The 24,104-nt window shown below is 38.1% G+C and overlaps 1 protein-coding gene across 1 annotated transcript; it reads right to left on the bottom strand.

The window, feature by feature from the left end:
* Positions 1 to 1,493: 1,493 nt before the first annotated feature.
* LOC113669722 (uncharacterized) lies at positions 1,494 to 22,410 on the bottom strand. Its single transcript, XM_027185802.2, has 15 exons — positions 22,205 to 22,410; positions 18,534 to 19,644; positions 16,800 to 16,879; positions 16,241 to 16,363; positions 15,996 to 16,141; positions 15,536 to 15,650; positions 15,057 to 15,287; positions 13,668 to 13,943; positions 13,011 to 13,199; positions 12,116 to 12,463; positions 11,464 to 11,584; positions 10,878 to 10,943; positions 10,448 to 10,643; positions 4,264 to 4,561; positions 1,494 to 3,934 (listed from the first exon to the last, which is right to left on the bottom strand). Exons 1-15 carry the CDS (start codon positions 22,256 to 22,258, stop codon positions 3,503 to 3,505), a joined length of 3,786 nt encoding a protein of 1,261 aa, XP_027041603.2. The 5' UTR covers positions 22,259 to 22,410; the 3' UTR covers positions 1,494 to 3,502.
* Between the last annotated feature and the right edge of the window lie 1,694 nt (positions 22,411 to 24,104).

Raw genomic sequence — 24,104 nt, 5'->3', positions numbered from 1 at the left:
CGGCCCCAAAATCTCTGTCATACACTTTCTCTATTTTTAACCTCAGTAAACCGGAATCCCTCACTTCCGGAAACCGGACGCTTTTTTCAGTCCGTTATCACTTACTGACAAAGAAATTGACCTCGTTAAACCAGACGGGACGTGAAAGTTTTAAGCTTGTCGCCAAACTTCAAATCACACGTTTTTAAACGTGATTAAATTAAAATTGTAATCATGCAGCTGTGAAATCCCAATCAGAAGTGAGAAACGCGCATCGGCTAATTACTCATTGTTCTATGGGTCCTGAAGCAAAAAATCTAAACTCGACAATCGTGCCGCTGTTGTTAGATTGAACGAATGACAACAATAGGGGTCAGGTTAATAGACTGTCCTGTTGCGGGTGAAATCACTTGCGAAAACACATGATTTAAAATCGGCAATCATATTACCCTGTGTGTAACACCGAATTTTTTTGTAAATTAAATAAAATGATGTTGAAAAGCTTCCCTGTGATCCATGTTGTTTGTTTCCTTACTGATGTGCTTTATTCAGTATTCGTGTACCATGTACTGATACTTACAGTCAGACAATACAATATGCGACTTAAAATTGCCTTATGGGTAAAACCTTTAGTACACCGGACACCCCTCTAAATTGTACATTTCCTCCGGTCCCAAGGGTGTCCGGTTTAGAGGGGTTCCACTGTATTACGTAAATGATGAAACGATGATTTGCATATGTATGCGACGTGCTTCTCCAAGATGTTATGATCAAAGATAGCACCAATATTTCGTTCAGAAAAAAAGAGGGCTCGACCCGATCCGTGTTTACTTTGATGTAGTCAATGATTGGTTGGGGACGGTGCTGTGCATTCAGTACAAGAAATTCTGTCTTGTTTTGGTTTAGTTTAAGCTTATTTTGCACCATCCATGAACCAATCTCGCTAAGACATGCCTCAGTGCATGCTATGGAGGCTTGTTGTTCACCGGGTATGGGTTTGAAAGCAAAATAAAACTGAGTGTCGTCTGCGTTTAAGTAATATCCCAGCCCAATTAGAGAAAATGCTCGCCCTTATGGGAACTAAGTTTGATATGATTCACGGGTTACGTATATTTCCGGAAGTAAGTCACGCTTCACGCCGGCTCATAAATTCACGAATCACGCTCGCCTTTCTATAAAATTCACGCATCAAATTATTATTTTGGCCTTATCACAAGTCTACTCTGTGTACAAATGGGGGTAAGTTTCTAAAGAAGCCCCGGTGCTGCGTCGGTGGGGCAGTGTAATAAGATAACGTTATTTTATCGAGTTGATAATGGAAATAGGCCACCGTAAGAGTTTGTAAGCTGACGTTTCGAGCGCTTCGCTCATTCGCGCCGACGAAGGACCAGCACTGTGTATAGTCGCGTCCTACAAAAAGAAGGAATTAGGAAATAGGCCTTCGAGTTAAAAATGGTGAATTGCTTTACCCAGATTAATCACTGCCTGACATGAAAGAAACACGACTGCAATAATCAGGTTTATAAACGATTTTTATTCGGATTTACATGTGGAACGTATGCTAGTACAGAAATGCGTTAAATATACCATCGATAGGATAAGGTGTAACCGCCCAGAATCCGATTGGTTTCCGCCCAAATGTAAATTCCAACTGGAAATATATTAACAAATTAAAACAACGAACAGGACCACAATAGCAGTGAAGTACTGTAGTTTGTCTCTCAGTGCAGTCACTCATGACGTGGAACGCGACTGCTAATTGCCAAACTTCCCTAGGAGATGACTACATCACCTCATGCGGCAGTACACCACGCTGAAATAATCAGCCAATGACAAAGGGGCGAGCTTCGTAAGGTGACACGTAACCAGTCTTCGTCATCGCCAGAATAATACTTACCGCATGCAGTTTAAACGTCGCAATCCAGGCCAGAAGTAACCACTTCCTGTGAGACAAACGACATTACTTCCTATCAAGTCATTCATTGTTTTGGAAACCAAACTTTCCTTTAGATACCAACCAAAATAATCCCTAACTCCTGATCGTGAATAATTACAATTATGTATAACTACTCCCCGATTTAATTTTGTCCTTCTGAAGATCCCCAGCTGAAAGAATTTAAGGGTTGTAACTACCATCTCACTTTATACAAAAATTATTACCTATTAAAATGCATAAAATAAATTAATTGCGGTATAATGTTGTCGTCAATATATTAAATTTTTCTCAGTCGTCTGATTTATAATACCACTTTGCAATAACTGAATGTGTAACATATGTTTACAAATTCTACAGTAAATGATTATATGAACATAACGAACATTGATAACAACTCCTCTAGATAAAAATTTCGCTTTTTAGGGAAATTGTCAAAGAAATTAACACCCCACCCCTCTAAGGTTACCTAAGGAGTTACGTCACTCGTTGTGCGCCTTAAAAAAAAAAAGCAGTCTTGATTCTCCAAGCTCGTTAGTTGCAATCTTTGTAAATCTTGTTCATTCTTTTTCCTATTTGAATTATTACTGACTCTACAAAAATTTACAGAGTGCCTTAATAGCAAGGCGGAAAAACTTGCTTTAAAAGAGCGGGAAACGAAATACCCGTTGGAAAGAGCAGAGGGACTGAAAATGGGCTGCAATTTGTATTAAAAATTGCAGGGTTAAATTACAGCTAAATCAAAACGAGGATTGCTAAAAAAAATTAAGTATGTTTTGAAGAACGGTAATCACTAAACACAATAACAAACTTGATCTTAAATTTGTGAATTTACAAATTTACACCCCTGTTACTCACGTCGAGCTCCTAAATTAGATAACACTTCAGGAGAACAAAGCTTTATATTCTCCTGATATTAAAGTCTTTTAACGGTATTGTCTTTCTACATGAAAAATTAAAAAAATATCAAAATCGTTGTTGAGGACTGAGGTTAACAAGTTCGCCACAGATTGTTGGTGAACACTGCATAAACTCTCTGTATCGCTTACAGTGAAGCCAGATATGCTACTTTCGGTAAATATCGCTCCTCTCGTTGAGCGTCACGCACAGGTAGACATTGCGAGCTCTAGTGGTTGTGTTACAGAGCTTTATATGTCACGCAGCATTCGTCTTCGTGACAGTCTACAATTTGCCACACATTTCAAACGGACAAGCGAAGCAATTTCAAAGTGATCTTGTTTATGACGAAATTATTCCAAAATTTAGTTTCTGGTCAAAGTAACATATTCTCAAAAGAGCTCTGCGCCGTATCCGTTCTGTTAGTACAAAGTCAAAATTTCAAAAATTACACGCGGAAAACGTTTCGCACTCCGCAGATTCACTGTTTCACGAAACTTTACCAGCACATCTACAGCAAAACTTTTTCATCAACTCATCCATCGACGATTAATTAATATTTTCCAAATTGCCTCTATATTTGTAGCAGTTATTCTTCAATAGCTCATGCAATGGCGACTATCTGTCGGACCTAGATCCTCACAATCACAATTACCAGATAAGATCTGGAGCACAGGGACAGTTCATTGGTCGCTACAGTAACACGCAGGTCGTACTCTTGGGAGCAGGCCTGGTCGCCGAGCCATTTTGCGTCGACGTAGTGTTCACTCTAGACGTCTCATCTTCGACTATCTTCGCCACTTTCGTCACCGCCTGAGCTGCCGCGTCACTTTTACCATCTACAACGGCTTGCGCCACTTCCGCCGCAGCAGACGCCGCTTTAATTGCGGACGTAGAATGCTTCGAGTTAGCGATTTGCTTCGCCGTGGCGCCTGCTATCGCTGCGGCAACCGCACTGGCGGCCATGCGCTTGATTTGGTCGTCAAGTTCACAGTTTTTGGTGGCTTTTTCCGTTTTCGTCGTTTGGAGGTCGGAGAATTCGACGCTTTTCTTCGCTTTTGTGGCTGCCGTGTCTGTTCGTGTGTCGACAGTCGTCGACGATTCCAGATTAGCGTTATTTAAAACCTGGATAAAGATCAAGAGTCATTAGAAATGCAACACGGTGCTGTTCATCTTCCGACGGGAAAGCTTGGCATATTTCAAACAAGCCCCAGACCAGACCAACACTCAGGGTCTTAGAATAACTGAGGAGGATGTGCGTCCTTTGCGAAAGATAATGGAACGTAACTCCCGATGATGTAGTCTGTTCTTGTTATTGTCTATACATTTCAAAGATACTCTATGAATATTTCCTATTAATACCTTAGTCTGAATGCAATGTATGTCACTCGAACTCTCCCGTACCATCCGTTATGTAACTTCTCAATGACACGTGATCGAGCACGTTACCTTACCTGTGTCTCGTGTTCCGGGGTCCGGGGAGGCTCTGGAGGGTGAATGTCACCGGTACCGTAAAGCACCCCGTAACAATGGCTAATAAGCTCGTTAACTTGTCCCTGATTGTACTGGTGCGAGAGGGCACTTCCTGAGCCGGCACTCAAATCCAAGCACACTCCGCGGTTCTTCAACAGAGCTCCTAATTCATTCCCCTCAGAGTCCCACGTGGATTTATCAAAAAGGACAGAGACGAGAGGCTTGGTATGAGACAAGGCCTTGTTCACTTCCTGTGATGCACGACACCAGCCAAGATATCTGAAGTTATAGAAAGAAAATTTAGGGATTAACAATTTTTCTTAGAACGATCTATACGCCGACGAGCCCACTCATGGCCATGCGATGTTAGCTCCACCCCTAAACTTCAATTATTCATTCTCATCCATACAAGTATAAAAGGGGGTAATTTTCTATGGAAACTGAGGTGCTGCGTCAGTGGAGGGTGTTGCAAGATGATTTGGTTCTATCATTTGACTTGAAAATACAAACTGGCCACCGCAAAGAGTTTGAGAATTTAGCCAAAGGGCAGGCCCTCATTATCAAGAGGTTCTCAATGGGGTTACCCGTTAGCCGTCAAACGGCCGAAAAATTAAGCCGTTAGGCGTAAAAATTGACAAATTTTAATCGTTAGTCGTTAAAAAAAGTTAACCGTAAAAAAAATGTCTGGTGGAAACAATGGAAAAGGCGTTAACCGTTAGCCGTAAATTGGCCAAAATTTTACTCGTTAGACGTAAAAGCCCTCACCCCTTTGAGACCCTCTATTAAACGCTTCAGCACAAGCGTTTCTCTTCGCCTGTAGGAAAGTATGAGGCTGGCAAGGGTCTTGCAGCTAAATATTACAGGTTCACGCCAAACTTGAATGCACGTTTGATAACTCCCAGATAGACAAATATAAAGATGGATGATGTGTAAATGTGTAAACGTAATTCGACTGAAATAAATATTTAATTCGAATATCTAAGTACAAATATAATAACACCGAGAATAACGACAATGCTTCATGAAACAGAAATGAACTTGCGATTTGTGGCGTAACCAGGTCCGGTAGAAAAGACTCTCAAACAAAAGCACCACGTCGTAAGCAAAAGCGAACGAAACGACCTCCCTAGTTGAGGTCAACTAGCAAATGAAAATGATGTAGCAAAAACAGCGCTTATCCTGGTCACCGGCGTCACCTAAACCTTACGCACCCTCACGCAAAAAGGCGAACTTGATGAATAGAAAGAAAAAAACAATATAAGATAATTTTGCATTTCTTGATAATAAACAAATGCAAAATTCTAGTTGCTACAGTTTTCATTGTTAGTGCCCGACTTGTCTCCCATTCTCGCGGGCGGAGAAACGCGCGTCCTGCAGCGCTTATAATGAGGGCTTTCTCTCAGGCCACTAAAAATAAGTTACAAACATTAAGCAACGAGCGAATTAAACCGATTTTTGTGGGAACAAACGGTTCTATTTTTGACTTTGGAATTTGAACTCGCATCGAATAAAAAGTATCCATCTCGCTTCGGTGGTTGTACCTTTGAACCTTGTAAATTTTCCAGGCTGATTTATGGCCGTTCGGCTCACGTAAGGCTTTTCTGCTTTGCCTTCCATAGCAGAAGAACTATGAACGACCTGGCATCGATAACATGTTTGCGGAGGCTCTCTGGGCAAACTTGAGCCACCTGTGGTTTTGCTCAGCGGTGGTCATCAATGAATCAAAAAGATAAGCTTAAGACGAAGACATTTCGCCACAATTCGAAGATTGAAACTGCTTTCACTAGCCGACGTCTATCAAAAAAAGATGATTAAATATCGTTCAAACTGACAAGAAGAACACAACGTTGTTAGCAATTAACAACGAAAAACAATATATTGAAAGGTTGTTTGCCCAACTCTGCAGCAAAGGTCAAAGTTCTTTGCAACTTCATTAGAGAAATATGTCTTCCATACAAAGACGAACCGCGGGGATTCATATTTAAGTTTCAAAAGCTGCATTTTAGATGAAAACATAGAAAAATCTAAAAGAAAATCACAGCTTGTTTCAATATTCTATGATAAAAAAAACGCTTTTGATCCTCAAATAACCATGTCTGTGGACATTGATCAGTATTGTTTAAAATGATGCAAGGAATCTCCGTCATTTAATCATATCGTGTTTCCATCACGAAAGAAGAGATATCTCTGCGAGATTTTTTTTTCTATTACAGAAAGACTAAAGTTACGTTTATTCCATACGAACGGAGCTACACAGATCTACCTCTTCTTGCTTATTTGACGATAGGGCAGCAGCCAAATGAGATCTGTCTTAATTCTAACATTAATCTACGGTGTGGAAACGAACGATTCATTCTTCTTTCTCATCTATTGCAAATGACTTTAATTACACGGAAATGGCACCCCGTCTTAACCATAAACGGTCGTGAAAATAATTGATAAAAAGTAATTGAGGAACCCTCGTATAAAATGGATTACTGTCTTTGAAGCTTTTGCGAGTCAGACGAATATATTTATCACTCTAATTATTCCTGATTGCGGCGCGAAGTAAAGCGATCAAATTTTCCGAAAAAAAAAACCATTTCACCATCGAGTTTAAAGTGAACGAGTGATGAGATGAAATTGAATCCTATGTAAACACAAAAAGTTAATTTTTCAAAGAACTCTCATCGGCAACAAGCGGTAACTGTTATCATATTCTGCCGCTGTAAACATTGCTAAAAATATCCTCAAGACGAAAAAAACCATGAAATCTCGGAAAAAGGAAACGAAATTTTTACTCGCTGTTACTCCAGTTCCGTAGAAAAATCGAAAAAAATCGCCGTCGGTTAAAATATCAAAATTTGTAATATTTTGTCTCGAGGATTTCACATGGCAGTCACCTTCTGTTAACAATTCACATCGCCCGACGGAAAAAGCATTGTTGCAGAACACCTTCGGTTAAAGAATTGTCTGGTTTGACTAGAAAGCAGTCCTTAATAAAATAACTCAGGAAACCACGAAATCTAGCTATCACGAACTGCGCAGATTATCAAACAAAATGTGACGCTCGAGAAGATTTCGCGGACGAAACGACGACACGATAACACGTCTGTTCGAACTTTCAATCGTTCGTTTGACAAATTGGAACAATTAGAGCGTGCAACTAGTAGTTTTAACGCCACATTGAGCAAATACGATAGAAGACCAAAAAGAGCTACAATGTTTTCGAGTTTTTCCTATAATGAAGCAGATGAACATGAGGATTGTCAAATAATAGTTACCGTACGTGATGAAAGATTACTCTTTATCGCTAACCTTGGTTGTTACAGGATTTCGCTTCTTCAATCGGAGACGATTTCACTTCGCGTGCAAAACACCGCTCAAACTCGCGAATGAAATGATTTGTAAGTACGCGAGCTAACTGATGTTAAGCACAATAAATTGATCAATGTTTCTTAGATACGCTTCTCTACCAACGTCTTAAAGATATGAGACATCTGGAAAAGCAGATGATTGGTTTCCGTGACGTCACTAGGATGACAACCGCAATAGTCGCCTGCCATCCCAATAAACAATTCTTTCTGTCGGCTGGAAAACACTCGACTGTTGTTTATACTAAAACTTTCCGACGGCAATGTACCCCAAACAAAATTAAAAATACCAAAAAAATTTTCTTCACTCGTTGCAGTTAAAAACTCAAATGAAATATTATTGAACAGATCAAAACCTGGAGTTTCAACTTCGAGAAAAATCCAGTTCACTTTTCAACACTGCAAATTTAACAGACCTAATTGTGTCACTTTCAGGTCGATGCAAAAGTTAATTATTAAAAAGAAAAAATATTTTTGGTAAAAATGGGATCATAACGTGCTTAATTCATGCTCACACTTATACTTTTAAAAACAAAGAGCGAGAGACTCAACTTCTCCACCAAAACCTTGGCTTCGCAAAATAAAGGCGCGCAAATTTATTAAAATTTTCTATGGTGAGAAAACAAATTGAAATGTATGAATATTTACTTTGCAAACAGAGGCGAAATCGAACTGGTTAGTTTACCAGCATATTATCGAAGTTTATCTTATTCTATTTTACTATTTCTACTGAGTGATCAAAACTCCTAATAAAGTAATACACAGCTTCCCACATAAGTACGTAGATTAAAGAAAACAAAAGAAACCAAAACACATCGCTTCTGACTTGTCGTTATGACAACATAAAAATCGAAGGTATTCTCAAAGCATGTCGCGGTAGAGAAAACCACAACGTCTTAATGTAAAGTAAAAAAAAAAAAACAGTGTCAAAAGCTATTGCAGAAACATTTGATCGAAAAATAGTCGAAGGGATGTAGAAATGGCTAATAAAAAGCCTAATTTTTTAGAGATGAAAATAAATAATGATCGAAATTTACGCTTGGAATACAAAAATTTTTAAAAATTGGGGATATCGTTAAACGAAAAGCAAAATTGATTGAGATTTCACCTCTTGCTGGACAAAAAAAAACCAAGGCCAAGGTATTATTAAACAATTTTCCTGTTGTTTACTTAGACTATGGGCAGGAAAAATTAACGGAAATAAAAAAAAAAAATTTCGATGAGGGAGAATAAAAAATGAGCAGTACCTTCGTGTGATCCTATCATTAAACTGTTCTCGCTTTAAAAACCCTTATCAAGTTGAATTTCTCCTGCTTTCTTCTCCACAAAAGGAAATTCACCAGCTTGAAGCTTAGATCGCCAATTTCAAAAAGTAGTTATTCACGAGTTTCGCGGGCATTGCAGCATTTCTAACCAGCGCGTGCGGAGATCTTTAAATGGAAAATTCATCAATATGTACGTGCTGACACCTCCATCGAAATATATTTGCATACAGACAACACTTAGAAAAGATCACTATTGAAAATAAGAGGCTCAAAATCCTAGAATAGCTTAATGAGAGCTAAATGTGATCCCGAAGGAACTTTTCCTTTTAGTCTGATGGAGACTTTTGTTAAACCAACCGCGTTTCGCGAAAAATTATAAATTCCGCTATTTATAAGTGTTTGTACACCTGCGGACGAAAACATGGAGAGAATAAGACATTGCCTGTGGAGCTCGGTCACATTCGTAATAATGTTCTACTCATAAATACAAAACAAATTATCCTGGTTCAAAAGGAATTTGCATTTACCCAAGAAAACATGTCTTAAACATCGATATTGCGTCTAAAAGTTGTATTGTTCTCCAGCACGAAGAGAAAATGGTCATTTTGTTTACACGAGAAAAGAAAGAGTTAGCTTCGTCATTACAATTTCAAACGTTAATCAGCAGAGAGAAATTTGTGTAATTTTCAGTTGCTTCACAGAATTCAGGAGAAAAGAAAAACAAAAAAAGAAGGTTATCGTGGTTTGGTAGTCTTGCGCATAACATGGAATTCTGGATGAAGTTGAAAGATCATTCGCTTTCCACGTGATTTCTTGAATTCAAACGAGTACACAACTCCAAATGTATTTTCAACAAAGGTGAATACAATTTTCACGCGCGTATCGTAAGTTTAACCAATCGACTTTTAAGAAGTATTCTTTTCTTCTACTTCATAAATCCATCGAAGCAAATACAGATGCAACACGATTATAAGTTCTATTAGAGAGTGAGCAAACACATTTTGTGCAATCTCCATAACGCCAATACTCAAAGACGAACATACTGAGCTTAATTGCTAAGAAACCGAACGACAAAAGGCGATTATCCATTGCAACTACAGGGGCGCAGAACAAGTTCACAGCACGACAGCGTAACCTTGGTAACCAATTCGATCCCACCATTCATTAAAAATTATCTTAGCAGTTAAAAAGTTTCAGTTTTTCAAAGAGAAAGCCTTGCCAAATTTGCGGTATCCGAACGTTTTCGTCCAATCTTCACTCGAGTTAAAAAAAATAATATATAGTCTTCAAAACTTTTTGTCTAGAACTAGCTAACTATAAGAACGGATGTTGTCGCAAACAAGTCAGAAAAGTGTTTGTCCCGGAGGGCAGACCCCACCTAAAATTATCTTACACTCTCCCTCTTCTCCTTGAGTATTGGCGCAGTGCTCATGTAAATTTGCGTCTTGCAGGCGCGAAGCCTGGGCGAGAGGACCTCCACCCTATTTTAGGGTTTCACGAATGCGCATGGCATTGGCTATCTTCTCTCGGCTGCCAAGGATACTTACTGAGGAGTGATAAATGCAAGGAATAATGATGAGCCAGCGATCAAGTTCCGTCGCTTCTCATTCAGCTCCTGGCCTGTCTTTCCCGCTAATATCCAGTCCCCCACGCAATCGAATCCTGCTAAGTCTAAAGACTGCTTTAGAAGTTTGACTTCATGTTGTTGGTCCGCATGATAACTGATGTACAACAAGGATTTACCTGAAATGGGAGACAAATGGAGCTCGTTCATTACATGAAGCTCATCAAACGAAGTTCATCGTGAAATATTCTGAATAAAAAATTGCTTCCAAACTGATCACTTACAATGCGCTTGATAAACGCTGAAAAACAAGTTTTTGCCGTCATTATATATTATATTATATTATATATCATACCGTCATTTGTAAGGATTTTCGTGATAAAACTGCAGCATAGAAGCAGAGAGACACTTACATGCAATGTTTGCCAGCCAACTAACAGTATCTGACGGGATTTCTGCGTGTTCCTCCGCATCCAGAGCTGAAGAAAACCAGAAAAAGTATAGCATTTTCAACCGGTGTCCAAGATGACGCAGGAGTGACATTTTGGTTGTTCTCCGCTTCGTACGGTGACTGGTCTTAAAAAACACGCACCATAGTTTTAACCGATCAGATGCCATCACGACATGGTTGTTCGCGTTTTCCCGCGCTACAGGTTATTTGGTTGTTTTGTACTTTGAGCTCTCATTGGTTCCCTGTAAGATTGATCTTGGTTCTGATTGGCTGGATTTATGACTTTGTGTTTTTATATCAATCATCGATCAAATTGCGCAATACCGATAGAAGCACAACTTTCTTTCAACTCGGCAGTACACAAAATTTATTCCTTTTCTCGTAATTTTCAATAGTGCCTTATCATCTTCATTTATGCAATTGAATCTGTGTTCAAAGGGTAAGCTTTGAAGAAAAAAAACAAAAAAAAACAAAAACGCTGAATCTTACTCAAAGCCTAACAACTCAGTCCTTTTAAACGAACAAGCATGAAGAGTCATGGAACTGACCTGCAGGAGGAATGAACCAGCGGTAGTTGGTATGATGACTCAGCTGTGAATTGTAATCACTCACAAGCTCATACAGTGGTTTGTGCTTTGGTCTGTTACAGCCAATAATGGGCACAAGTACCTGTTAATGTCAAAACAAAACGATAAGTAAGCTGTATCTAGTTTGGCTTTGTCCTTACTTCTGAATAAACATAAGTTTTCCCGTGCATGTCGTTCGTGGTACCATTCCGCACGCCTGGTCGCGCATCTGGCTTTTTCGCGCGCCTAGGTTTTTTCGCGCTTGGCGCCACTTTTCCGCGCAGGCCTGAGGCTAGTAAATGATCTAAAATCCAAACGAAATCTCCAAATCTCCAATTTTTCACAAGAAATCCCTAAAAAAAAAATACCTAAAAAAATATTAATAGCAAATCGAAAAAAGATGTTTTCTGTCTAGTAATGAGAATGGGACAAAATTATCATCTCTGAGTTTCATGAGAAATTCTACAGCTAGCAACAAAAACACATCTAAAATTCTTTGGTGACCTGCAATAAATTTCTTCAGTTCTTTAAATATCTCGTCGGTTGACATTTATTACCGCTCGGGAAGCCGTTGGTTACCCGTTTCAGTTCAGGAAAACTACAATCTTTGAGATTGTCGTTTCATTTCCCTTACCATTGGGCAAACTCCCTTGAAGTTCATCAACAAGGTTTCTATGCCGTAGAAAAACTTTGCCAAAACAAACCACATCATGTTAAGCGCCTGCTTGCTCCCATTGGTCACTTTACATCGGCCAATCACGTCCAGAGTTGAGTTGTTCCGTGACATTCGCACGGTCACGGGACCAACTTTTAAAATTACCCCAGAATTCCAATAGGCACAGACTTCACAAGAGGGCTTCAAGTTTGCGCATGCGCCTATTAGCATCTTGGTACAATCAACAGTCACGAGATCGCGAAATTTGTAACGCCAGCCAACTTGGATAGTGCCGTCAGGGGGGGAACTGGGCCAGAGAGTGGTATCCTAAATGTTGAGGAAATAAGACATTTAATTTACTTTTAGGTGCCAAAATAACATCACGGTATAGGCTTGTTTATTCATTCTTTCTATTCTTCACCTCTTTCTAAACCCTTTGACCCTTGACCCTTTAACTCCAATGAGTGATCAAGGCAGAATTTCTCCTTGCAATATCCATACAATATCAAGCAAACAAGTGATGAGAACAAAGAAAAATATCAATTAGGGGATTATTAGTTGATCCAATACCAAATGCTCTAAACTAACATCACAAGATTTATATGGCAGACAGTAAGGAGAATTACTGATGAGATCTTGGGAGATGAAGGGTTAAGAGTGACAACACCTAACTTCGCCTTACAGTATCACCCATGAATCAAATATTAACGTCACAAGATTTAAGGAAATGATCACCCACTAAAGAAACTTTTGATTGTTAAACACAAATTCTCCTGACAGCGCCTCAGGAAACTCATGGAAAACATTACGGAAAATATGCATATTGATGTTTGGGTGTTAAAGGTAAAAGGCAAAGAGAATTTCATCTACACACCTTTAATTCTTCTGGAAGCTTGGTCATAAGTGGAACGTAATATCTCTTGAAAACTGAACACGATTTGTACTGTGACATGACAAGTTCCACATCATAATTTCCTTTAGGAGCACCTTCCACGAGGAAACCAAGGCTTCTTAATAAGGAGATAATATTCTGCAGCTCTTCCTCGTCCAGTAATGATGGTATCTGACATTTAAACCGCGTAAAAGATGATACGACTCGTTAAAGGAATTGAAAAAAAGTCACGTTTAGTTGGACTTAAGACCTGAAGAAGCCTGCAGTGCAAGGCGAGTTAACGTTAAAAGTTCGCGATCTTTTGTTCGCCCCCGCATATTTGATTTAGAGATAGAATGAATGGTGGGGGGTAGGGGTGGGAAAAGGCCCCAGTCCCTCCTCTATCATTCCTTGTGACCATGGATACAATTTTCGTTCTCTCCCCAGCCTTTTGCTACTATAAAAATCAAGATGGCAGCTATGATTTTCAGCAAGAAAATACTGAGCGCTTGCTCGCCCAATTTACGCCTGATCCGACCCAAGTAAGTCAAAAAGCACCCTACAGCTGAGCTTGCACAGGTTCTTTTCCTCAAAACCCCTTCCTCTGTTGCGCCCTTCTTCTCTCTCTAACTGCTAGCTGCTGCTGCTCTCTCATCTCACCTGGAAACATAGGGGTACCACAGACTCTCGCACGAGTCCTTTAGTTACAATATCATCAATGGCTGCTCTCAGTGTCCATTCATTAGGCCGGGCGCCGGTTGGCCAGAACTTCTCAACTTTTCCAGCCTTGACAAACTGAGGTACATACTCACGTGGGTCTGTTTCACAGAGGACCCCTGCCATGCAGTTCAAAAGAGCACTTGGGTTCACACAGACAATCTTGGAAGGACCCTGGGTGTGCTGAGACGATGGGATGTTGAGAACTAGAATGCAACCCTGTCAAATATATTTTAAAAAAATAAAGTGCTGTAATTATTAATAACTCATTGAAAACAAACAGAAAGTTAGACCGATGACAAATTTGTCATCAGAAATTTGTGATGGAAATTTGTGAGTGAAAAGGGTGGGAACTAACCCCTCCCCCCCTCCACCTTCATTTTGGTCCCTGACTGCTTAGTTTGGTATGTGATAAATGCTTCCAAAGCGTCTCAACTAATTTTTGAGTTGTGCTTAGCAAGCATTTAATTTCCTTTTTGTTGCACTTCCTTGTGGCCCTCCCTGCTTTCATTTAATTTCCACAGATTGATTAACTGTGTCTCAGAAGACTGACTCCTGGTTTAAGTGTGCGAGAAAAGTGGGGGGAGGGGAGGGGAGGGGAGAGGAGGATGCATGTCATTAGGTTATACTGGCATAACGCCAACCATGTTATTAGTGACAACAGAGAAAGAGGGAGCTTTTAACCACATACTGCCATAACGCCAACCATGGTATTGGTGACAACAGGGAAAGAGGGAGCTTTTAACCACATACTGCCATAACGCCAACCATGGTATTGGTGACAACAGAGAAAAGAGGGAGCTTTTAACCACATACTGCCATAACGCCAACCATGTTTTTGGTGACAACAGGGAAAGAGGGAGCTTTTAACCAAATACTGCCATAACGCCAACCATGTTGGTTGGAAACAGACTGCCATAACTGCCATGTTTTTCAACAGAGAAACAGACTGCCATAACGCCAACCATGTTATTAGTGACAACAGGGAAAGCGGGAGCTTTTAACCACATACTGCCATAACGCCAACCATGTTTTTGGTGACAACAGGGAAAGAGGGAGCTTTTAACCACATACTGCCATAACGCCAACCATGTTATTGGTGACAACAGGGAAAGAGGGAGCTTTTAACCACATACTGCCATAACGCCAACCATTTTATTAGTGACAACAGGAAAAGAGGGAGCTTTAAACCATACTGCCTTCAACAAAAGGCTTCAGCAAAATATAAAGTTTACTGCTAAGTCACCATAACTGACTTGAAAATGAATTGAATTCAGCATTTAGCCAAAGCATTTCAATTTAAAGTAATACATTTTTTTATTTCATTACTACCTTATACTCTAACACAGCTGTGGTTTGTTCAATGTCAGCATCTGTGACCCCTGCATCTGATGCTACCTGAAGGTAGTGATCCCAAGACAGCAGCACTGAATTGTTTTCACGCAACTGAAGAATTGAACTGTAGAGGTATACAATACTGTTGCTGATCTCTTCTGCCAGGTGTGGAAACAGCTGGCCATCCAGTAGTGTTTCACTAATTGCATGCTGAAGTTCTAGCATGCCCTAAGAAGGAGAAATGGTAAACTCACTGGATTAGATAAAAAAAAAATTGAGATTTAGTTCAACATAGAGCAGAAAAAAAAGTACAATCTGTAACCAATTGGTTGATTTGAGCAAATTTTTTATCACACAAAAAAATTAGCCTACTCAAAATTTCTGATCATATGCAGCCTGATTTACTTATATGCTGGCAAAACAATGTACACAAAGTAAACTTTTCTGCTACTAACAGGAAAACAACATTTCCTCACTTTTCCCTTCAATGTACTAACAAAGTACACATGTTCTGGTAGTTTGGACCAGTTTTCAACCAAGTTTTGCAGTCTGTTTACTCTTGACTCCACACATTTCTCCTGTCCTAGATCCCTGACATAAGAATGAAAATAATTCAGATTGCTATTTTAGTTAATAATTAAATGTAATATTACATCTTTCAAAATGGCTTTATTTGTGCTTTGCAGTTATTTTATGAGAAAAATAGGTCTTATCCATGCTGAAATTATGGAAAATGCTCTCACTGATGCTTACATTTTGTCTGCAATAAGCTTCTCATCTTGTTACCTGTGGTTAGCAATATTCAGTTTTTGTTAACTTTTTAATTCCTATTAGCCAAGAACAGGAAATTTTGATGGTTTTGAGCACATTATATGTTTGCTATTGTTTCCAAATAATCTGCAGAGAAAAAAAATTTTTAACACAACCACCATTTACCTTAACGTGTCTATTTCAGCTTGGTATTCTTGTCGGCATTGGGAGTCTGCCTTCTTGACAGCCTGGATTACTTGCTTGCTAAGCTCTTGCCGATCATTTGCATCATCAGCATGTGTTCCAACCACAATGAATGGTGAAGTGGGTGCCTAAAAGAGATTTCATATAAATTGAATTTTGCATATGATGATGTTATTTTAAAAATTTGTCACACAAGAAGTAGTACAAACAATTATCAAAGTCCTAACCTTTGATCGCATGAGTAACATCCATGATACAACAGATTCCAGTTTAAATGGATCATGAATATCAAACACAATGGCATACAATGCCTGCTCACAAAGAAAGAGTGGATGGACACCTTGAAGACACTGCAGAAAAAAAGGAACACAAAAAAGATTTTAAAAAATGTTTAACCCTTTAACTACCATGAGTGACTAAGAGAGAATTTCTCCTTACAATATCAATACAAAATTAACCAGCCAAGTGATAAGAATAAAGAAAAACTATCAATTTGCGGATAATTAGTTGATCCAATATTAAATTCTCTGAACTAACATTATAAGAATTGTACAGCTGACAGTAAGGAGAATTACAAATTAAGTCTGGGAGTTAAAGGGTTAAAATGTTAATTTTGTATCAATTAGGAAGTAATAGAAATCTTTCATTGACTGTCTACTTCAAAAACTAAGCAATTTTGTCTCAATACAACCATGATGGTTTATAATAAAGCCCCCTTTGAATATAGCAACTGTTTCACACTTTTAACTTTACTGTACTGTTCATAGTGTTATAATGTCAACTTACTGTTCGTCCTCCACAGTCCCACATATCAACAGTGAGTGACAACATCTTTTTCTGAATATCTGTCCCAAGATCGATGGACTCTGAAGATTAGACAAATATAATTTATACTACCTTTTGACATCATCATATCTAACAATAATTGTAATGTTAAAAATTCTTAAATAATGTTTAAGGTACAAAGATGCTTTACATCTTTACTTGAGCTCAGTAGCCCATCCAGCTGAGCTCATCCCAGTGTCTGCTACATGAAACAATACTAATAATAATACTAGTCTTTATTAACCATTTTCACCCTAACATCAGTATATATATTCTCCATACTGTTCCCTATACATTCCCTGAGGTGCTGATGAGGAGAATTTGTTTCACGATCCAGAGCTTCACTAATTGGTGACATTTTCCTTGATTCTCATTACGTGAATGTTTGATTAAGAGGTGATATTGTAATGAGAAATTAGATGCTAATCACTCTTAAGGGTGAAAGGGCTAATTCATAAGGATAAAAACTACACATCTTATGTTACACAAATTTCAATTTAGAACTAAGTTACATTGTACAGTAAATACTAATAACAGAGCTAACTATTTTGAAATATTTACAAAATACCAGTAACAAAGTTAGGTCATATTTAAAAATTAGGCAATTAAAATAGGAGTTCTTCACTTAATCCAGCTTTAATTTTGGCTGGTGACTAGATTTGTGTCTTAGGTTGTACTCTGTGACCTTCCGTTTTGGCATAAGGTTTCTCAGAGGATGTTTCTCTTGATGTTTACCTTGTCAAATATTTTCCTATCTTGATTTTCTAATATATCATAGATAAACAATGGAGAATTTTACTTCTCCCCCAGAATGGAATGCCAGTCCATCATAACGTTACTCCCAACAACTGGCTAGGTTTCCCTTAACCCTTTAGCCCCTAAGAAAGACTACCATCTATATTCTCCTTACAATATCACCCCTGAATCAAACATGAAAGTCATGAAAATAGAGGAGATGATCACCAACTAAAGCAGCTCTTGATTGATAAACAAATTCTCCTTGTCAGCCTCTTTGGAAATGTATGGAGAACAGTTTGGAGAATATGCATACTGGGTGTAAAGGGCTAACCCCTGAGGTTGACTGACTTCTAGTTTCTCCTTACAATATCACCCTTGGTTCAAATGTAAAGGTCATGAGATTATGGGAAATGATCTCCAATTTACAAAGCTCCCAAATGTCAAACAAATTGACTTCTCGGTAACACCATATTTTTTGTAAAGAGAGATTAAAGTGAGGAGAATATAGAAATATTTATGTTAGGATGTAAAGAGTTAAGATTTTCAGCATCCATCTACACCTGATCCTGACGTTTCAAGAATTTTGGAGTTGGACAAGCAAGAAGAAAGTCTCTCTGGAATCTTACTCTGAGCCTGGTACTGTTTGTGTGTGTGCAATGACGAGATAGGGGATCAAACCAGGATCACAGAAGTGACTAAAATCTAACTTCTCCTTGCAAAATCTGTATGTTACCCAGCAAAAAGGTAACGAGAGTACTCAAACTTATCAGTTAGAAGTTGTTACCATGATCTAACACCAAATTCCCATGACTAACTTACGAGGAAATCTGTAGCAGTTAGAAGGGAGAATTTATACTCATATCTTGGGAGTTAAAGGGTTATTAATAATAGAAAATGGTGGCCTTTTCAATAAAATTAGTATGCTTTATCAAATTATAACAGGAAAATATCTCCAACCTTTGCCACTCTTAAATGGCCTCCAAGTTCCAACATGAACCCCTTCTGTTGAAGTATCAGCAACTGACTGTGACATTGTGGGAAGACTCAACATCAAACTTGTTTTACCACTCCCTTGATTTCCAAGGAATGTCATTCGACACAAGGATTGTAAATTACACTTCTTCAGAAATTGCCGACAAGATTCAAGTCCTTTATTTGCAATATCTAAAGGTGGACATCTGAGACCTTTGCATCCTTCAACTTTGATTTCCTGAAGTGAAAAATGCTCTAAAATTTCAAATGGTAAATGTCTAATTGTGCACTGTGACATGTCAACAAATGTCAAGTCTTGGCAGTTTGTTACCAATGCATCTAATGATTTTTCAGTTAATTTCACACACCAACTTAAGTGTACTTTTCTCAGTGAGGAACAGTTTGTAGAAAGAGCAATAACTGAATCATCTGTGATGCCTTGACAGCCACTAAAGTTCACTGATTGAAGTGCCCTGCATTTGGCACAAAATCTATTGATTCCTTGATCAGTCAACTTGCAATGGCTCAAACACACATCCTCTAAACTTGGGCAGGTGTCAACTACTTTCTCGATAACTTCATCTGTAATTGCTTGAAGTTCACTCAGATCTAAAACTTTTATATTTGACCCAACATGCTCCAAGAAGTGCTTCAGAGCATTTGTTGTAACATTCTCAAACCCACTAAGGGCAAATTGTTCCAGAATCAAATCTGTTCTTTGAAGAAATGATGCAAAAAGGTCATCACCAAGAGTCCAGCTCCTCTCATCATCATTATTATTACTGTCATTATCATCATCACTCTCTGTGGACACAATAGTCACACATTTCAGGTTTGGACAGTTTTTGATAAATGAAGAAATGCCAACAGATGTGAGCACCTTACAGCATCCAGTAAAGGAAATTCTTGAGAGCTTTGTGCAATGTTCTGAGATCTTGGCTGCACATTCATCATCAAATAACTGACAGTTGTGAATAGTGAGTGCATCTAAATCAGAGTTTGTATCTTCCAAGAAAGATTCAACTTTGTCTAAAGAAAGTGCTTGGCAGTTTTTGAAAATCAACTCTGTAGCATCTTGATTTTCTTGAAGACTTTCCTGTGGTAAAAGGCAAATGTAACATTAATGTCAGTAAAGTTGTTTTAGAAAAAAAAATTATAAATGAAAAGTGACATCATAAAGGAGACTAGAGAAAAGCCAGCAGCCAGTGGAATAGTCATTAGCAACAGAAGATTGTGAGCAATGGACTCATAAACGGCAGGTCTCAGGTTTAAGTCCTGCTCTAACCAAAAGATAGATTTCATTCTTGATGATGCCCTGTTCATCTCATAAGCCAAGGTAACAAACGAGACAGTAATCTCAACAGTAAGAGAATTAAATTTTGGACTTTGATAAAAAATGGAAAATTACCATATTTAAGATGTCCAGCATGATCAATAATAGGACTTTGCGTAACTTAACAATAGCTGTGACAAAAATTGATATTTTATATTAAAACTGTAAAAATCTCAGAAGGGTTTTTTTTTGGCTTTTTGCTTAGTTGCCAACCAAGCTGAAGGAACACTCCAGTTCATTTGTTACCGGGTGAAGCATAATCAGGATATTTGTCTTTTATGAGGTGGCAATGTGAGAAACAATTTCACACTTAAAAAGTAACTACACCTAATTTTGACATTTATTTGATTGATGATAAACTGAAGTGAAAATGGGTTGGATTTAATTACAGCTTGGTTTGATTCAAATAACATGGAACATTTAACCGTCTGACCCTTGAGAGAGACAACCATCTCATTTTGTCTTCGAGTATTTCCCCTGAATCACACATTAAAGGAAACCACCAACTAAAGAAGCTCTTGATTGTTAAAAACAAATTTTCCATGTCAACACATTAGGAAATATCTAGCGATCATTACTCAGAATTTGCATATTGCTGTTACAGTGAAAAGGGTTAATTAAAAATCTCATTGAAGGCAATTTTATAAGTGGTATTGACGTAATCAATAGTTTTGAAACCATAACAAAAAGTAACTGATATTTGATGAGGATCAAAAATGTTTATGCTCTTAATTTGGTTACTTCAGATACAGTTTAAGTAGTACTGACTTCAGGTTCTATAATCTGGTGTCTGAAAAATATTTTTTTGAGGCTTCACAAGGAAATAATTTCATATCAGCATGACTTTACATACTTGATATCATAGTTATCATTACCACGTTATTGATGGGTGCCTTCAACCTTCAATCGTCTGTTACCCCTCAAAACGATATCACATAACCAATATCAGAAGTTGTACCAATCAGTCAATCAATCAATAAGTACAAATCATCCTTGTTGTTTACAAGTTTGATGTTTAGGTCTCTCGTTCTCCAAAGGTAATTTTAATTCCCACTCCGTGCGTCATAATCGCAACATTGCATGATCTGTGTAGGAGTTCATCATATCTCCTAGAACTTACATGCCACGATATGTTTAGCTATGATTTTAACTTGTATTGGCAACATGCTGTGATGCATGTCGATAACTTTACCTGAATTTTTTTAAAAAAAGCGGAAGAAAAAACAATTCATCCTATAAGCAGACATGCAAGAAAAAAAAATTCAATAAAGGAAAAAAATCCAATTAAGAATTAAGCAAAAGATAATTACAACTTCCGAAGGAGCGATAGCTCATTAAGATCCTTATGTACGAGATCCTCTTAGAAAAATTTTTAAACACGATCCACTAAAAGTCGATGAAAATATTCAAATTGAATGCGCGTGTTAACTGACAAAATGTTTTGAGTAAACATTTAGAGAGAAAAAAAATCGCCGAATAATCGATGGCAGCATGTAAGAGAATCACCTATTCCCTACTTTAATTTCAACTGAACAGCTTCTGTTGTTCGAAGGTCACCTCTTAATGAATAACATTCACGAAAAAAAATATTCTTTAGAATCATAAATCGAATAGGGATTTTACGGGCGGGTGGATAATCCTTCTTGCTTGCAAATGTTTGCCATGGTAATAAAGTGACAAGAAGGAAAGACCATAGGAAAGTGAGAAATTACCAGCAAGCTAGTTTACGAAGACTGCGCGCGATCGCCACGCTGAATTTTTTCTGTATTTTCTCAACAAAAACAATTAAACTGGTTTGAACCAGAGTTTTGTTCATGGTAGAAACTTCTATGATCATTTATAGCGCTTTCTGCTCGATGCATGAGCAATCTTTTCACTTATCGAAAGCCTGCAGAAGCCACACGAGCTGACAGTTTTCAAGTCGCACGAACAACAGTTGTCATCGTTACAGATCATTTGCAATGACCTTTCGCTCGCATTCGGTCGGACCAGCCTCTTTTGATAATACAAAACTAATACTCATGCTGAAATATCACTCTCCATCAAAGATTTGCGATAAAAAATTCAAAACAAACTTCGACATTTTGCTATTGCTGTGGTAACCAAACCAACTTTTTGATGATTCAAGGAAGCCGAATTTTGGCGCTTAAATACGATCGATACGGCGACAACGCGCTCAAGTGTGTCCAAGATAAAGCTTGAAAGTTCACAAAAATATTTCATAAAAGTTTTAATCCCTACCCCAGACACAAGAATCTTTGAATATCTAATAAAGTTCGGAGCACAGAAAATAAAGAACGGATATAGATCCATCTAAACAAACCTTGATTTTGTCGCTACTCGAGTTTTTCTCAAACACCAGCTCTTTAGAAGCCATGGAAGAATTAGATGTTACAATCGAAACGTTCTAGAATCCCCAAATGTGTCTTGAAAATTACCGATCGCTCCAACATGATGTCTTGTAGTATTTCGCAAAGCTCGAGTAGGTTTCCATAGAGGTGAGAACTGTGTTGAGTACAGCTGTTTTATGGAACCATGCGCAATAGAAATTCTGCAGCAAAACTTCACCGTGGGGGAGGTAGCTAGTAAAATTGTCACCTTCGTTGGCACAACAAAAAGAAGGGCGTGGAAAATAGTTTGTTGAAGAAAAAAAGAAACAACGAGTAATCATGAGGGCAGAAAATTTCAAGCAAACAGCCGATTTAAAGGAAAAATTTTTAAAAAATGGCGAATTAAAGATATAGTGATCGTGCTTAGAATTAGGAAGGGGTGGGAGGGAAAAGAGCGACTCGTAAAAAGCGGGAAAAATAAATGAGGTAGTCGATGTAACAGCTAGAACTGTCGATTTTCACAGAGATTATCTAAACACCAAGATTTTTTTTAAGGTAACATCTCGTTCTTTCGTCAAATTTGCAATTTAGACTCAGAGGGCACATCTGTTCTTATCATCGCGATTGTTTGACAGTTTTACAGCCGCCTGTCACTGGGTTTCGTACAATGAGCCAACAATTTTCCCATGCAACGGCATGAATATTTATTTCCTGAGTAGTGCATTGGTCAAATAGCAGATTGACACATTTCTTGTGTAGCGATCCTCTAATCGGCTTAAAAATTAAACCTTAAATATTGAAACGAAAGAAATCTAGACTCTCTCGCAGAGTCCAGTCCTCGGCCATTGCTTGCCTCGTTGTGGGAGGGAAACATCCTCGAGGACCCGTTCTTTCGCGTGATGCCTAGAACGCATTTTTATCTTCATCTCGCCCAATTATTTGCCTCTTTGGTCTCCGAGAGTGAGACAGAAATTAAATACAAGTGTGAAATTTCCTTCTAGGCTTTTTTTTTTAACAAATGCAGCTGGTCACGTAACTTTTCGCTTGTGAATATATAAGTAATGAAAAATTATTGACGATATCTCCCGAGAAAAAGATGGTGACAATTTATTTTCCTAAATCCAAACCCTTAATAATTTTTCTATCAAGTCTTCTCGTGGAGTCGTCCACGCTTAGCAAATTTTGCCCTTTTGACTTTTTTCTTGACAACTGCCCACGTTCAAAAACTGGCATTTCAAATTTTGAACAAAAGGTCTTGTCAGCGAACAACTGATTAAATATTTTATTGTTCCGTTTGCACACTAAACGTAAAGTTGTCAGGGAACATCTGTTGCTGAAAATTGATTTGGCTTTACCCATACACATCTGTCAATAAAAATAAAAGCTTGAGAATGATGACTATCAAAATACACAAGATGGATCCAGAATGAGGAAAGAACAACAAAAGACACTTACAAAGAGTGAGCTAAACAAAGATTGTTAATTAATTCAAAATAGCTTTCGAAATTTAATTAATAATTCACTAGGTTCTAAAAGGAGTAACCATAGCCAGAATGTTTTGTTAGCAACATTCTATGTTAAAAAATTGAGCACAGTTTTCCTTAGTTATTGAAAAAAGGTAAATTATGCCAAAATTAAAATTAGAAAAGATGAGAAAAGACTATTAACTTAAGAACACACTTCATTTCCACCTCTTTGATCTATTAATCTTTACTATCATGGATATCATCCAACATATCATGACCTATAAGTCAAACCTTCAAAGAATTGTAACCTTACAGAAACGTGCGTTAAGAATAGTAAGCAATTCTACATACATTGCCCATACTGGCCCTATTTTAAAGGAACTTAAACTCTTAAAATTTCATGATATCCATTCGTTTCAATTAGGTA

Source organism: Pocillopora damicornis, chromosome 5 (assembly GCF_964200805.1).
Source record: "Pocillopora damicornis chromosome 5, jaPocDami1.2, whole genome shotgun sequence".
Lineage (NCBI taxonomy): Eukaryota > Metazoa > Cnidaria > Anthozoa > Scleractinia > Pocilloporidae > Pocillopora > Pocillopora damicornis.
This window is presented reverse-complemented; position numbering and strand designations above follow the sequence as displayed.